Source organism: Lissotriton vulgaris, chromosome 2_1 (assembly GCF_964263255.1).
Source record: "Lissotriton vulgaris chromosome 2_1, aLisVul1.2, whole genome shotgun sequence".
In the NCBI taxonomy this organism is placed as follows: Eukaryota; Metazoa; Chordata; class Amphibia; order Caudata; family Salamandridae; genus Lissotriton; species Lissotriton vulgaris.
Genome location: NC_141687.1, coordinates 1554370558 through 1554383753, shown reverse-complemented (window position 1 = coordinate 1554383753; position 13196 = coordinate 1554370558). Strand labels below are relative to the sequence as shown.

Below are 13196 nucleotides of genomic sequence, written 5' to 3'. Positions count from 1 at the left end.
AGAACCTGGGTTTCTGTGTTGAGTTTCTGGATCAGCAGATTCAAGTACAACCTGCCACGTTTTTCAAGCTATGTCTACCACCATAATTTGAAAATATATTACGTTGTATTTCGATGCTATGGTCATTGGGCGGTGCATTATATTGTGTTTAAACTAGAATAAAGTCATTTACTTTAGGCATTCTGGTTTATCACCCAGGAAACTACAGTTTTTCAGAGGCCTGGCACTCACTGCATTAATTGCCACTTTTGCCATAAATCCAGTTCAAGGTCCTAAAGATTGTCCACTAGGCCCGAATAGGGCTGACCTAACATCCTAATCCCTTTCCTCCATTCTATAGCTCCGAGTTTCACAGCAAAGTTTCACCTTCGGATCCCGTTTTAAGCATGTCCACTTTGGAGGTTCTTCCCCTAGACTTCCTGGGGTGCAACTCTGAAATAGTCTTGCACAGGACTTGTGGAAAATGAATATCATCGAAATGTCTACAAGTTCCTTAAAAATGTTCTTTTCTGTTAGAATGCATTTTTAACTGTTGGTTTTGTCTAGCAGTAGAGAAGATGTTGTCCTTTGGTCTCCTAGCACCACGAAGCCTTTGGTGAAACCTTGATAACAAATATTTGAATATGAACTGAAAAATAAAATGAAATAATTCATCTAGAAACCTGCTCAGAATTGTTCACGGTACACACAATTCTATCAGTAGAATACTGTGCATCCTTGTCTTATACTGAATGTCCAAAATCACCAGTCTTTGAATTAGGAATTAACCTCTGACTGAAGCCAGGAGAATGGTCATGAACCAGGCCGGAACATACAGAAACCGTGCCCCAGACTGATGTGTGCTATTTATCTTATCCAATACAACCTGATACAGCAGGGTTTGGAACTTATTGGGTGCTATAAACAGCACCAATTACAAGTTTTTACTTAGAAAATGGGAATAACATGCAGACTTTGGTGCTTACTGCAACAAAATCCGCATCTCCTGGTATTTACTGAGACTTTTTCACCAGTTAAACTTTTATTTTTGACATGCCAAAATGTATCTCACCCGGCAAATAAAGGGTGTCGTAAACTCAGCACCTACTGTAACTCTGATCCCACTTATTAATGAATATAAAACAAAAACAACGGTTCTGTCAGGCATGCACAATATTTCTATGCAAAAGGATTATTTCTTTTATATATTACAAAACCTTCATTAATGATATCTGAAAAATTGTGGAACACATAGCAAAAAACGGACGCGAATTAGTGAATATTCTTGTACTTTTTGTATAAATTAAAGCATTTATATTCTTGCAAGTTTGAAAACAAGGCTGTCAAGAACATATTAATGAGGCACCCCTAAAGGAAGCCTTATTCAGTCAGTATTTGTGCTGGTTACATTTTAATTTTAATTTTAAAGAAGACAAGACAGCAACGCTCACTCTACCAATAGTGCACAACATATTTGTCGATAGGCAGAAGCACATAAAATTCTACAAACAACAAGAACACACAATTTAACTGGGTCCTTTTCATTCTGTTGTGCAATCACAACACATAAGTAGTTCGCTCTATTGCGTTTGTTCTTTAGCCTGCTTAATTTCTCACTGAAAGGTGTCTTTGTTCTGCAATTTTTTGTCCAGGGATTTCTAATTAGGGAATTAATTGTAGCACTATAAAACACATTCTTACATTGAACCCACGAAGATTATTTAAACCACATAAAAGCAATTTATTCATACAAGATCACTCAGTTAGGCATGGCCTCGTTCCATGGTTTTGTTTGTTTTAACACAAATAAGAAGCTTTTGAGGTGGTTCCTTTGGCCAGACATGCCGCAGTGATACATACATCCGACAACACGATAAAATATTGCTGCCACTGAAAGGTGAAAAACCCGACCAGAAACTGGCCAACACCCAATGGAGTTGGATTTCAAGGCAAAGGTTTTTTTTTGTGACTGGCATGTGATGTGGGAGGAAGTGTGGCTCCTCAGACTGCTAAGAATGCACCCAAAAAGCTGGAGGTGTGTCTCCTGACTAATCACACTTCTTTCAATTCGGATGGTCTAGAAGCACCCATTCACTGAGCCAAACTTTGGCCAACAAAGTAACAGAGCCCTCTCATATGATGGCAGCAATTGGACACGTCTTGCAATCGACCACCAGAATGGTGTGCCACTTCCACAATACCAGAATATATTTTTGAGGCTCATATTACTCCTTAAAAACCTCCTAAGTTCCGGTTCCTTTTTAGGTCTCGCCTACGTAGTGCGCATGCGCTACATAGGAGACCTTTAGTAACCAATTTAGTTTTGGCCCCAAAAACGTGCACATGTTGCATTGCTTTGAATGGCAACGCGTGCACCTTTGGCGATTCCCTTGCGGGAGAAAGTTTTGAAACCATCTGTTTGTAACTAACAGATGGTTCCTGCTCGCTCCCGCAAGGAAAACAGGAGCAGGTCCCCTCCCTCTGCTGCCTCCTCTTTCAGTGCGAGGCGCGCACTTGTTTATGTTGCTTCAAGCTTTCCACAAAAGCTCCACGATTCACCTGCTCAAAGCTTTCTTCTCTTTACATCTCTAAATTGATTTCTTGTTAATAAATAAAAAATAAACCTATTAAGGACACATGTTCACCATTATTTCCTGGTAAGAATCTACGCAAGGACTTTGACGGCACCGTCTCCGTGCACAGAAACTTGAAGCAGTCCTTTTGGACAGGTTGTGTAGACTCTACAGAGCAGACATGCTGTTATATAAGAAAGTTAGTGTATTGACTGTAAAGGAGAAACACTAGACCATCCTACCATGGTCCATTGATTAAAGAGGAAAATCATTGCAATAGTGTACAACGAGCTGGTAAAGTGCCAATTTCTGGGTTATATTATTATTATATAAAATGCGTTAATATTTAATTTCAAGACTTTATATTTCCTTATCCTAATGTACATCCAAAATCCAGACAGAAGGCTGCATTTTTAGAGACTTTTCTTAGATTTCTACTGACAGGTAAGAATGCTGATCAAAAGAAAATGCAGTTCTTGTCCATGTCTCTGCGTGTAGAGATACTTAATAGGTTATTGCTCCTATTGGGGGATACCAAATTTCAATATTCAATCACAGTGAGACACGGCTACTGAGAGGTTTTGGGGAGGCTAATAAAACTATGTACTCTGTTGAAAGAATAAAGTCACTCAAAAGATCACCTTTAGATTCTGGAAACACATCTATGTTTATATGGCAGCACAGATCAGCTGGTTACCTCCGAAGTGCAGAAGTGTCCATCACAGTTCGTTGCCCAGCAGGGTTTTTGCACCTAAATCTGCATTTCAGACTTAAATGCTATTTTGTAACAGTAATTAAACAACAGGGGGTGGTGATGGACAGAGTTTCTGAATTAAACAGAATACTCTCACCCAGTCAAGAGATCAGGGCTTAATCCAACACCGTTTTTTAGCTCATTGCACCATCCCAGCTCAGAACCTGGCTATATGCAAATTAGTCTGTCCCTGTCCCAGTGTATCATGGGAACAGGGCAAACCAAACTAGGAAGCCAATTCTTTCACTGGGAAGGAAACAAGCTACCGGGGACCGGTTTCTGGCATTTCAGCCGTCTTCGGCCCGGCTTGCTTGAATCCTGATGGTGCAATGAGCAAGGGACTCACGTCTGAGTATACCCTTCCACGCTTATGGTGGACAAAATAATTAAACAACAGGGGGTGGTGATGGACAGAGTTTCTGAATTAAACAGAATACTCTCACCCAGTCAAGAGATCAGGGCTTAATCCAACACCGTTTTTTAGCTCACTGCACCATCCCAGCTCAGAACCTGGCTATATGCAAATTAGTCTGTCCCTGGCCCAGTGTATCATGGGAACAGGGCAAACCAAACTACCAAGCCAATTCTTTCACTGGGAAGGAAACAAGCTACCGGGGACCGGTTTCTGGCATTTCAGCCGTCTTCGGCCCGGCTTGCTTGAATCCTGATGGTGCAATGAGCAAGGGACTCACGTCTGAGTATACCCTTTCACGCTTATGGTGGACAAAATAATTAAACAACAGGGGGTGGTGATGGACAGAGTTTCTGAATTAAACAGAATACTCTCACCCAGTCAAGAGATCAGGGCTTAATCCAACACCGTTTTTTAGCTCACTGCACCATCCCAGCTCAGAACCTGGCTATATGAAAATTAGTCTGTCCCTGGCCCAGTGTATCATGGGAACAGGGCAAACCAAACTACCAAGCCAATTCTTTCACTGGGAAGGAAACAAGCTACCGGGGACCGGTTTCTGGCATTTCAGCCGTCTTCGGCCCGGCTTGCTTGAATCCTGATGGTGCAATGAGCAAGGGACTCACGTCTGAGTATACCCTTTCACGCTTATGGTGGACAAAATAATTAAACAACAGGGGGTGGTGATGGACAGAGTTTCTGAATTAAACAGAATACTCTCACCCAGTCAAGAGATCAGGGCTTAATCCAACACCGTTTTTTAGCTCACTGCACCATCCCAGCTCAGAACCTGGCTATATGAAAATTAGTCTGTCCCTGGCCCAGTGTATCATGGGAACAGGGCAAACCAAACTACCAAGCCAATTCTTTCACTGGGAAGGAAACAAGCTACCGGGGACCGGTTTCTGGCATTTCAGCCGTCTTCGGCCCGGCTTGCTTGAATCCTGATGGTGCAATGAGCAAGGGACTCACGTCTGAGTATACCCTTCCACGCTTATGGTGGAAAAAATAATTAAACAACAGGGGGTGGTGATGGACAGAGTTTCTGAATTAAACAGAATACTCTTACCCAGTCAAGAGATCAGGGCTTAATCCAACACCGTTTTTTAGCTCACTGCACCATCCCAGCTCAGAACCTGGCTATATGCAAATTAGTCTGTCCCTGGCCCAGTGTATCATGGGAACAGGGCAAACCAAACTACCAAGCCAATTCTTTCACTGGGAAGGAAACAAGCTACCGGGGACCGGTTTCTGGCATTTCAGCCGTCTTCGGCCCGGCTTGCTTGAATCCTGATGATGCAATGAGCAAGGGACTCACGTCTGAGTATACCCTTCCACGCTTATGGTGGACAAAATAATTAAACAACAGGGGGTGGTGATGGACAGAGTTTCTGAATTAAACAGAATACTCTCACCCAGTCAAGAGATCAGGGCTTAATCCAACACCGTATTTTAGCTCACTGCACCATCCCAGCTCAGAACCTGGCTATATGCAAATTAGTCTGTCCCTGGCCCAGTGTATCATGGGAACAGGGCAAACCAAACTACCAAGCCAATTCTTTCACTGGGAAGGAAACAAGCTACCGGGGACCCTGATCTCTTGACTGGGTGAGAGTATTCTGCTTAATTCAGAAACTCTGTCCATCACCACCCCCTGTTGTTTAATTATTTTGTAACAGTAAGCATCAAGGCCAGAAAAGGTTCTAGGTCGCAACTGAAGTGCATTGGATTGCCCAGACAAATGAAAGAACCACAGAGATGTTTATCAGCCTGTGCAGCACCTGGTTTAACCAAGAGCACAGACAGCACTTGTCAAGTTTTAGTAGACTTTGCTAGTCAAATTTTCTTTCCAAATAACTCTTCATAGATTTCATACACCCTACCATTTACTCAATGACTCTCTTTAGATTTTAAGATCAACCGCCCATGAACCTTAGGATAGTCTCTACATATTATGCATGGGGAGACTTTACTTGAAAGCAACATTTTGTAACTGTATTTTGGAAAATATCCATCTCTGAAGGGTCACCCCAAAACTTTATTCCTTCCTCCTCCTTTTTTTCTAGCCTTCTTTTTGTTGGCTTTAGGACTCCAAGCACATTACCACTGCTGACCAGGGCTAAAGTACATAAGCTTCTCACCTAAGCATGGTGATATTGGTGTATACTCAACTGGCATAATTAATTTACTTATATGTCCCTTGTAAAGTGTTACTAGTGAGCCTGTAGCACTGATTGTGCTACCCACACAAGTAGAATTTCAAACCTGTCTCAGGCCTGCCATTGCAAGGCCTGTGTATGCAGTTTTCTACCACTTTGTCTTGCCATTCAAAACCACTTGCCAAGCCTCATGTGCCTCATTATTACACTAAAGTCACCCCTAAGGGCAGGGAGCTATGTAACTGAAAGGCAGGACATGTACTTGAAAGTGTTGCATGTCCTGGTAGTGACACCAGCTAAATTCGTTTTTCTCCTCTCATAGGCTAACATTAATAATTCCTTAAAACACTTTTAATCTGTAATTCCTGATTAGAAAGGAGAACCTGCATTACGTTTCATATCTTTGGAATGGATATCATAAATCCTCTTTACGGGTAAAGCGAGATTTAACAATACTATTTTAAAAATGCCGCTATTAGAACACAAGAGATAAACAACAAATTTGCCTATACCACAACAATATTTTAAGCTCTCATTATTCTTGCTTAAGTGTAGAAGAAGTTGGTCTTCTGCATCAGCTCTACTTATGGCCACGGAGACCATTAGACAGGGGGTAGATGAGGGGCAAACCATGGCTCTATTTCTCCTGGACTTGAGCGCCGCCTTTGATACTGTGGCTCATTACACCTTGCTGCAGTGTCTGAACAGGGCGGTGTCTCAGGTCCGGCTCTAAAATGGTTACAATCCTTCATGGTAGAGCTTAGTTTTCAGGTCAGACAGGGTGCCTATTATTCCAAGGCCTTTAAATTGGAACAGAGTGTGCCTCAGGGATCTGCCCTGAGTCCTACCCTATTTAATCTTTACGTATCCACTTTGGCGGAAATAGTGGAGGGCTTTGCAATCAGGGTTGTGTCATACGCCGACGACATGCAGCTAGTGATCTCGCTATCACAAGCACCAGTTTTAGCGGCTTCCAATTTCAGGGCATGCATGCAGGAGCTTGCTTCCTGGATGGCAAACAACTGCCTTAATGGAAGTTAAACAGAGGTGCTTGTGGTAGGTGGGAGTTCATCAGTGTCGTCGTCAGCATGGTCGCCGTCAAGCCTTGGCTCCACTCCTATGCCGTGCACCCAGGCGAAGAACCTGGGGGTATGGCTGAACTCCAATCTTACATTTGAACCTCACACTAGAAGTGTAGTGGGAACGTGTTTTGGTGTCCTCAAGGGCCTATGGAAAACTCTGGATCTTCTCCCCTTAGAGGCTAGGAAGACGCTAGTGCAGGCACTTGTAACCTCTCGTCTAGACTCTACATTTGGGTGCCACTGCTAAATGTCTAAACCGACTTCAGGTACTGCAAAATGCAGTGGCACGGCTGGTCCTCATGCAACCCAGGAGGGCTTCCTCTAAAAGTGCCTTGAACACTCTACACTGGCTCCCTGTTAGAAAGAGAGTGTTGTTCAAGGCTCTTTGTACGTGCCACCGCATCATCCAGGGCACTGGCCCTGTGTACCTGTGGAGTCTACTTACCTCCTATAAGCCTGCACAGCCTCTTAGATCAAGTGGGACGGGCCTGCTGGTAGTCCCTAAAGTTAGGAAGGTCAGGATGGGTGGTAGGTCCATTCGGCTCATGGCGGCCCAGAGCTGGACTGTAAATGAGTTTTGTAAATATTTGTATATGTATATGTGTTTGTAAATTTTGTACAGAAAAACATATTTTTTCCTCTTCAGACATACATGTGAAAATTTGAAAAATATAAAATTTAAATCAAAAGGTAAAAATAAAATACTGGTGCAAACAAAAAGGATTTGTGTTAAACCAATAAGAAAGAATAATGAGAGCTTAAAATATTGTTGTGGTATAGGCAAATTTGTTGTTTTATCTATTGTTATATGGTCCTGCTTAGACCACATTCCTGAGGGTCAAACTCCTTAGCTTTCCAAACTATTAGAACACAGACATTTCTCTGCTCTTACTACTTTGTGTGCCTTGCAGCCGGGCTTCAATACACGTCTAGGACGGGTGACAGCTACACTTTGTGCATTCCCTCTAAGCAGCCACAAACACAGGAAGGGTGGGTGTGACAGAGAAGTCATGTGCTTTCATCTACATTCTGATAGCTCTTCCTGGGCAGAAAATGGGAGGGAGAGCTGACAATTACACTTGAACAGGCAGTGTCTTGTTTCCCACCCAAAGAGCTGATTACCGCCCACAGAGGGGATCTGTGTACCTCAAGGACGTGGTTTGAAGTCACCCCCACTTCAAAGGCACATTTGGGTATAAATACTAGGGCTCTGACCCTACCATGACAGTACACTACTGGACTTGTGAAGAACTCTGCCAGACATAAGAAATGCTGTGGTATAAAGACACCCATTCTGTCTGACTGTGGCTCTGAAGGAACAACTTTCTGCTTTGCTGAGCTGCCCTGCTGCCTGCTGATCTCTGTGCTGCTGAGGACAAAGACTGGACCTATCTCACTTGGAACCAGAGTGATGCCAAGGGCTTGCTAGCTTGCCCCTTGTTCAGACGTCTCAGGGCCATCAAAGACTTCCTGCAACTCTGCAACAGCATCAGGACTCTGTCAGCTGTGAGTCCTGCCCTGCCAAGTGGGGCCAATCCAGTCCTGGGCCCTTAAAAGGTGATTTCTGATGCCCAGAACCATAGGAAATCGACGTAGTTCCGACTTGGCGCTGATCGGAACCGATGCATTGCCCTTCGACACCGACACAGGAGCCGATCCACATCACCTCAAAGGAGTGTGTTGCTCGATGGGGACGGACAGCATATGTTGACACAGTACCTGCATCGTAAAGGGGTATGGCGCCGAAGCCTTCATCGACTGCATGGATCAGCACCGATGCTTCGCCTCGATTCACGGGATTGATGGCGACGCCTCTTCTACTCCTCACATTGAGTCCTCCACCTCGACACTTACTCCATCCAAGGTACTTTCTCAGTGGGACCTACGGGAGTCCTGCAGCCAGCCTGCTCTCCATCGTAGTCAGCCTGAACTTTGGATTTGCCCCAGTCCAGTGTGACCTCAATTAAACCCCTAGCGTGATTGACTTCTAAGCACTACTTTTTGATTCTCTACTTTAGAAATTCATAACTCTGGTTCTACTTATTGGAGTTTTGGTCTTATTTCACTCCTAAAATTATTATCTATTTTTCTTAACCTGTGTGGAGTATTTTTGTAGTGTTTTTATTGTGTTACTGCCTGTGTATGTGTTGCACAAATACTTTACACATTGCCTCTTTAGATAAGCCTGACTGCTCTGTGCCAAGCCACCAGAGGGTGAGCACAGGTTATCTTTTAGTATCTAACTTAGCCTGGCTAGGATTGCGGTCCTAACTTGGACAGGGTGCATACCTCTGCCAACTAGAGACCTAATTTCTAACCCTGTACTTAGTCCTTGGAAATCAAATGGGCAACATACTCTTTGTTAATTACATTAACGGATACAGTTAACAAGGGCATTCTAGGTGCATTGTTGATCGCAGAGTAGACCTGTACTTCCCAATTATAATAAATCATTTTCAAGTTTGATGTGAAGATGCAATTTTTAATGTATGCATTTTTTTGTTATCAATGTATAACATTAGTGCATCATCAAATTACTACCTTAATGCTTGGCTACACTCTTTAGGGCATTAATAGCACTGACAACTCCCACAGAGGAAGTCATTGCACCTTTCGCCCAGACAGGGTAAAATTGCCATTAAAGATCCTGACCACCCCTTTCATGTATCTGATGGGCCAAACTCCTGTCTCCCTGACTAAGCACATGATAAGCTACATTGCCAACAGAGAGCTTTCATCTGCCCAGATGAATCTAGCTATTTCCAAAATGGCAATCTACAGACAGGGACAATGACATGTTTTGAGTGCTTCTATCTTGCTGATATGACAGGTTATTCCCACAGTGGGCTCCTTCCCAGGAGCTGGTTTACTAAAGAGGTAGGGAATGTGCTTACTAGCAGTGAACAGGTAGAGGTGATTTCATTCGAAAGCTGGGTGCCACATACATTCAGACACAAAATGTCAAACTAAATATACAATAAGAACACCTTCTAAATGCTTTATTTCTATGTGAGTTTTGTATTGCTTACAATGAGAACCTGCTGAAAACGTTGAGTCTTCAGAGAGTGGTGGATGCAAGATACACCAAAATGCAGAATGTGTCCTGTCCACCCTATATAGAGTGCATAGGACCGCTGTACTGTAAGGAGTAAGCCAAGTATCAGCAGAAAACTCTAAATAAGGCAACAACCCTTTAAAGCTAAAACACTCAACATACACCACTGTAATTTGATTTAAAATATGTTATATATTTATATATGGAAAAGCAGCACCTACCTGGGGATAATCCAGGACTTACTCGCCCAATGTATAGAAACAGAATTGCTGCAACACCAATGTTGGCCAGGGCATACATCCATTGAATTACAAACATTATTACAAAAGAACCTATCGCCTGTTGAAAATAAGAACATTAATTATGGCTCTTCATCACATCTGTATCTGCATTAAAATATGAATTACGCCGATTAAATATAAACCTCAACTTTGATTTCACAAAGAAATTTAACAAGACTCTATTGGGATTGTCTTTTTGAGAGGCACTCAAATCTGAGTCTGAACCTCTCAAAAAACACACATGCACACATATTGTCAAATGAAAATCCCTATGTTGTTCAAAACGTCTCTACTTTGTGCTTGTAAAGAAAGAAATACATTTCAAGAGCTGGCGTCGCAGTACACAGGCAAAATACTGAATACTGCAGTAATAAGGACTTTACCAACACCAAAATCATAAACCAAAATATATGAAAAAGTGCATGTGTGTAAAGTTTGCCAACATGGGACTAGATGTATTTGAGGCAAGAACATAAACTGCGAAATGGAATTTTAGGACAGCTGAAAAGGAACTGTCAGCGACTCAGTAGCGAGAATTCTGCATACAAATCAGGGTGCATGTGAGGAAACAAGGAGAAATAACAAGCGCTGGCAAAGCCAAAAGGTTTTGCCTATGCAAGCGATATTGGCTTTGCCAATGTGTTTTAGACATGTTGTATACCAATGAGGCTGCTGTTCAGCATGGCTAAATATTAGAGGCATGGATGAGAGTGGAGTGATGTAGAGTGGGATTGCGTAGAGTGTTGTGGAGTTGAATAGAGTGGAGTGGAGGAATGTTGAGAGGCATAGAGTGAAGGGGAATGTCAGAGTGTAGTGGAGTGTCATAGAATGGAGCGTCAAAGAGTAAATTGGCATAGAATACATTGGCACAGAGTAGAGTGGCATAAAGTAGAGGCACAGAGTAGAGTGCCATGGAGTGTCATTGAGTGAAGTGGAGTACACTGTTGTGGAGTAGAGTGGTGAAAAGTAGAGTGGAGTGGTGTAAAGTGGAGTGGAGTTGTGTAGAGTGGAGTGAAGTAGAGTGTGGTGGTTTGGAGTGGAGTGGTGTAGAGTGGAGAATTGTGTCGCAGAGAGGAGTATTGTGTCGTAGAGTGGAATAGAGCACAGTGGAGTAGGTATAGAGTGAAGTGGAGTAGAGCACAGTAGAGTCGAGTGGAGTGGAGAGGCGTAGTGTGTAGTGTTGAATAGTGGACTGCCAAAGAATGGCCAAGAGTGGCAAAGAGTGGTGTAAAGTGGAGGGGAATAGAGCGGAGTAGAGGGTTGTGGAGTGGAGGGGAGTAGGATAGAGTGGAGTGCCGTAGAGCAGGTTGTTGAGGTGTGGAGTGGTGTAGAGTGGAGTGAGGGGTGGAGAGTGGAGAGGCATAAAGTAGAGTGGAGTTGCATAGAGTGTCTATACTGTGGGGTGGCAAAGAGTGAATAAGAGTAGAGTGGGGTAATGGAGTAGAGTGGAGTAGTGTGTTGTAGAGTGAAACAGATTAGAGTGGAGTGTTGTAGAGTGGAGTGGCATAGAGTGGAGTGCTGCAGAATGGCCTAGAGTGGTGTAAAGTGGAGTGGCATAGACTGGAGTAGAGAGGTGTAGAGTTCCGTAGAGTATGTTATGTTAGCAATTTATAAAGTGACTTGTTACTCCAATTCAGAATGTCCCAGCGTTGGATTCCAACTGAGGGCCTGATGAAAAAGCCTGCAAGGTACAGATTACTGACCCCAGAATTGGTTGAAAAACCAAGTTATCAATTTTTTCCTGAATAAGATTTTAGACGTTTCCAGTCTAAGATTTAATGGGAGTGAGTTACAGAGTCTGGCAGCCAAGAGGCTGAATGAGCTACCACCCAGCCATATTCTACTGGTTTTAGGGATCACTGTCTGAGCAGCCCCTGAAGATCTGATACTTTGTCCAGGAAGATAAGGTCTGATCAGATGGAAGAGGCAGCAAGGTCCTTTCTGATTTTGAAATCAAAGAACAAAGCATAGTGCTTTGAGGAGATTCTAGTCTTAATGGGAAGCCAGCGAAGCTTACTAGTATCAGTGCCAATAGATGAGCGTCGTGGAATGTTCAGGAGCATACATGACACAGCATTATGGACACTCTGAAGTATTTACAACCTGCCCTTGTAGGTCCCTAGATAGAGCATGTTGTAGTAGTTAATACTACAAAGAGTATAATGGAGTGTCATGAAATGTCGTGAAGTAGAATGATGTAAAGTGGAGAGGTGTGGAATAGAGTAGAGTAGAGTGGTGTGGTGTAAAGTGGAGTGAGGGGTGTAGAGGGGAGCAGCATAGAATAGAGTGGCATAGATTGGGGTAGAGTAGAGTAGTGTGTTGTAGAGTGGAATAGAGTGAACGGGAGTAGAGTGGAGTGACGAAAATTGTCATGTCATAGAGTGGAGTGCCACAAAACGGCCTAGAGTGACGTAAAGTGGAGTGGCACAGAGTGGAGTACAGTAAAGTAGAGTAGAGTAAAGTGTTGTACAGTAGGGTGCCAAGAAGTGTCGTAGAGTAGAATGGTCTAGAGTGGAGCAGAGTGGAGGGGAGTGGAGTAGAGTGGGGTGGTGTAGAGTGGCATGGTGCCGTTTAGAGTGGGGTGGTGTACAACTGAGTGGTGTCGAGTAGTGTAGAGTGAAGTGAGGATGTAGAGTGGAGGGGCGTGGAGTAGGGTCTCGTACAGTCTTGGAAGGTGGAGTGGCAAAGAGTGTCATAGAGTGGAGTGGTGTAGAGTCGAGCAATGGAGTAAAGTGGAGTATTGTGTCATAGATTATACCAGAGTGGAGTAGAGTAGAGTGGAGTGGAGTGGCGTAGATTGGAGCGTCATAGAGTGGAGTGCCGCAGGATTAGGCCTAGAGTGGTGTGGCATAGAGTGGAGTACAGTGTTGTAGAGTAGAGTGGAATGTCATGAAGTGTTGT

At 43.4% G+C, this 13196-nt stretch overlaps 1 protein-coding gene across 1 annotated transcript in view; it reads right to left on the bottom strand.

Annotated features, from left to right (window-relative positions):
* SLC12A8 (solute carrier family 12 member 8) overlaps positions 1-13196 on the bottom strand; it is a 740719-nt gene that overhangs the window by 52634 nt on the left and 674889 nt on the right. The window contains exon 12 of the mRNA XM_086957437.1: positions 10236-10353. Within this exon, the coding sequence (XP_086813563.1) occupies positions 10236-10353 (118 nt within the window). The remainder of the gene's footprint in view (positions 1-10235; positions 10354-13196) is intronic.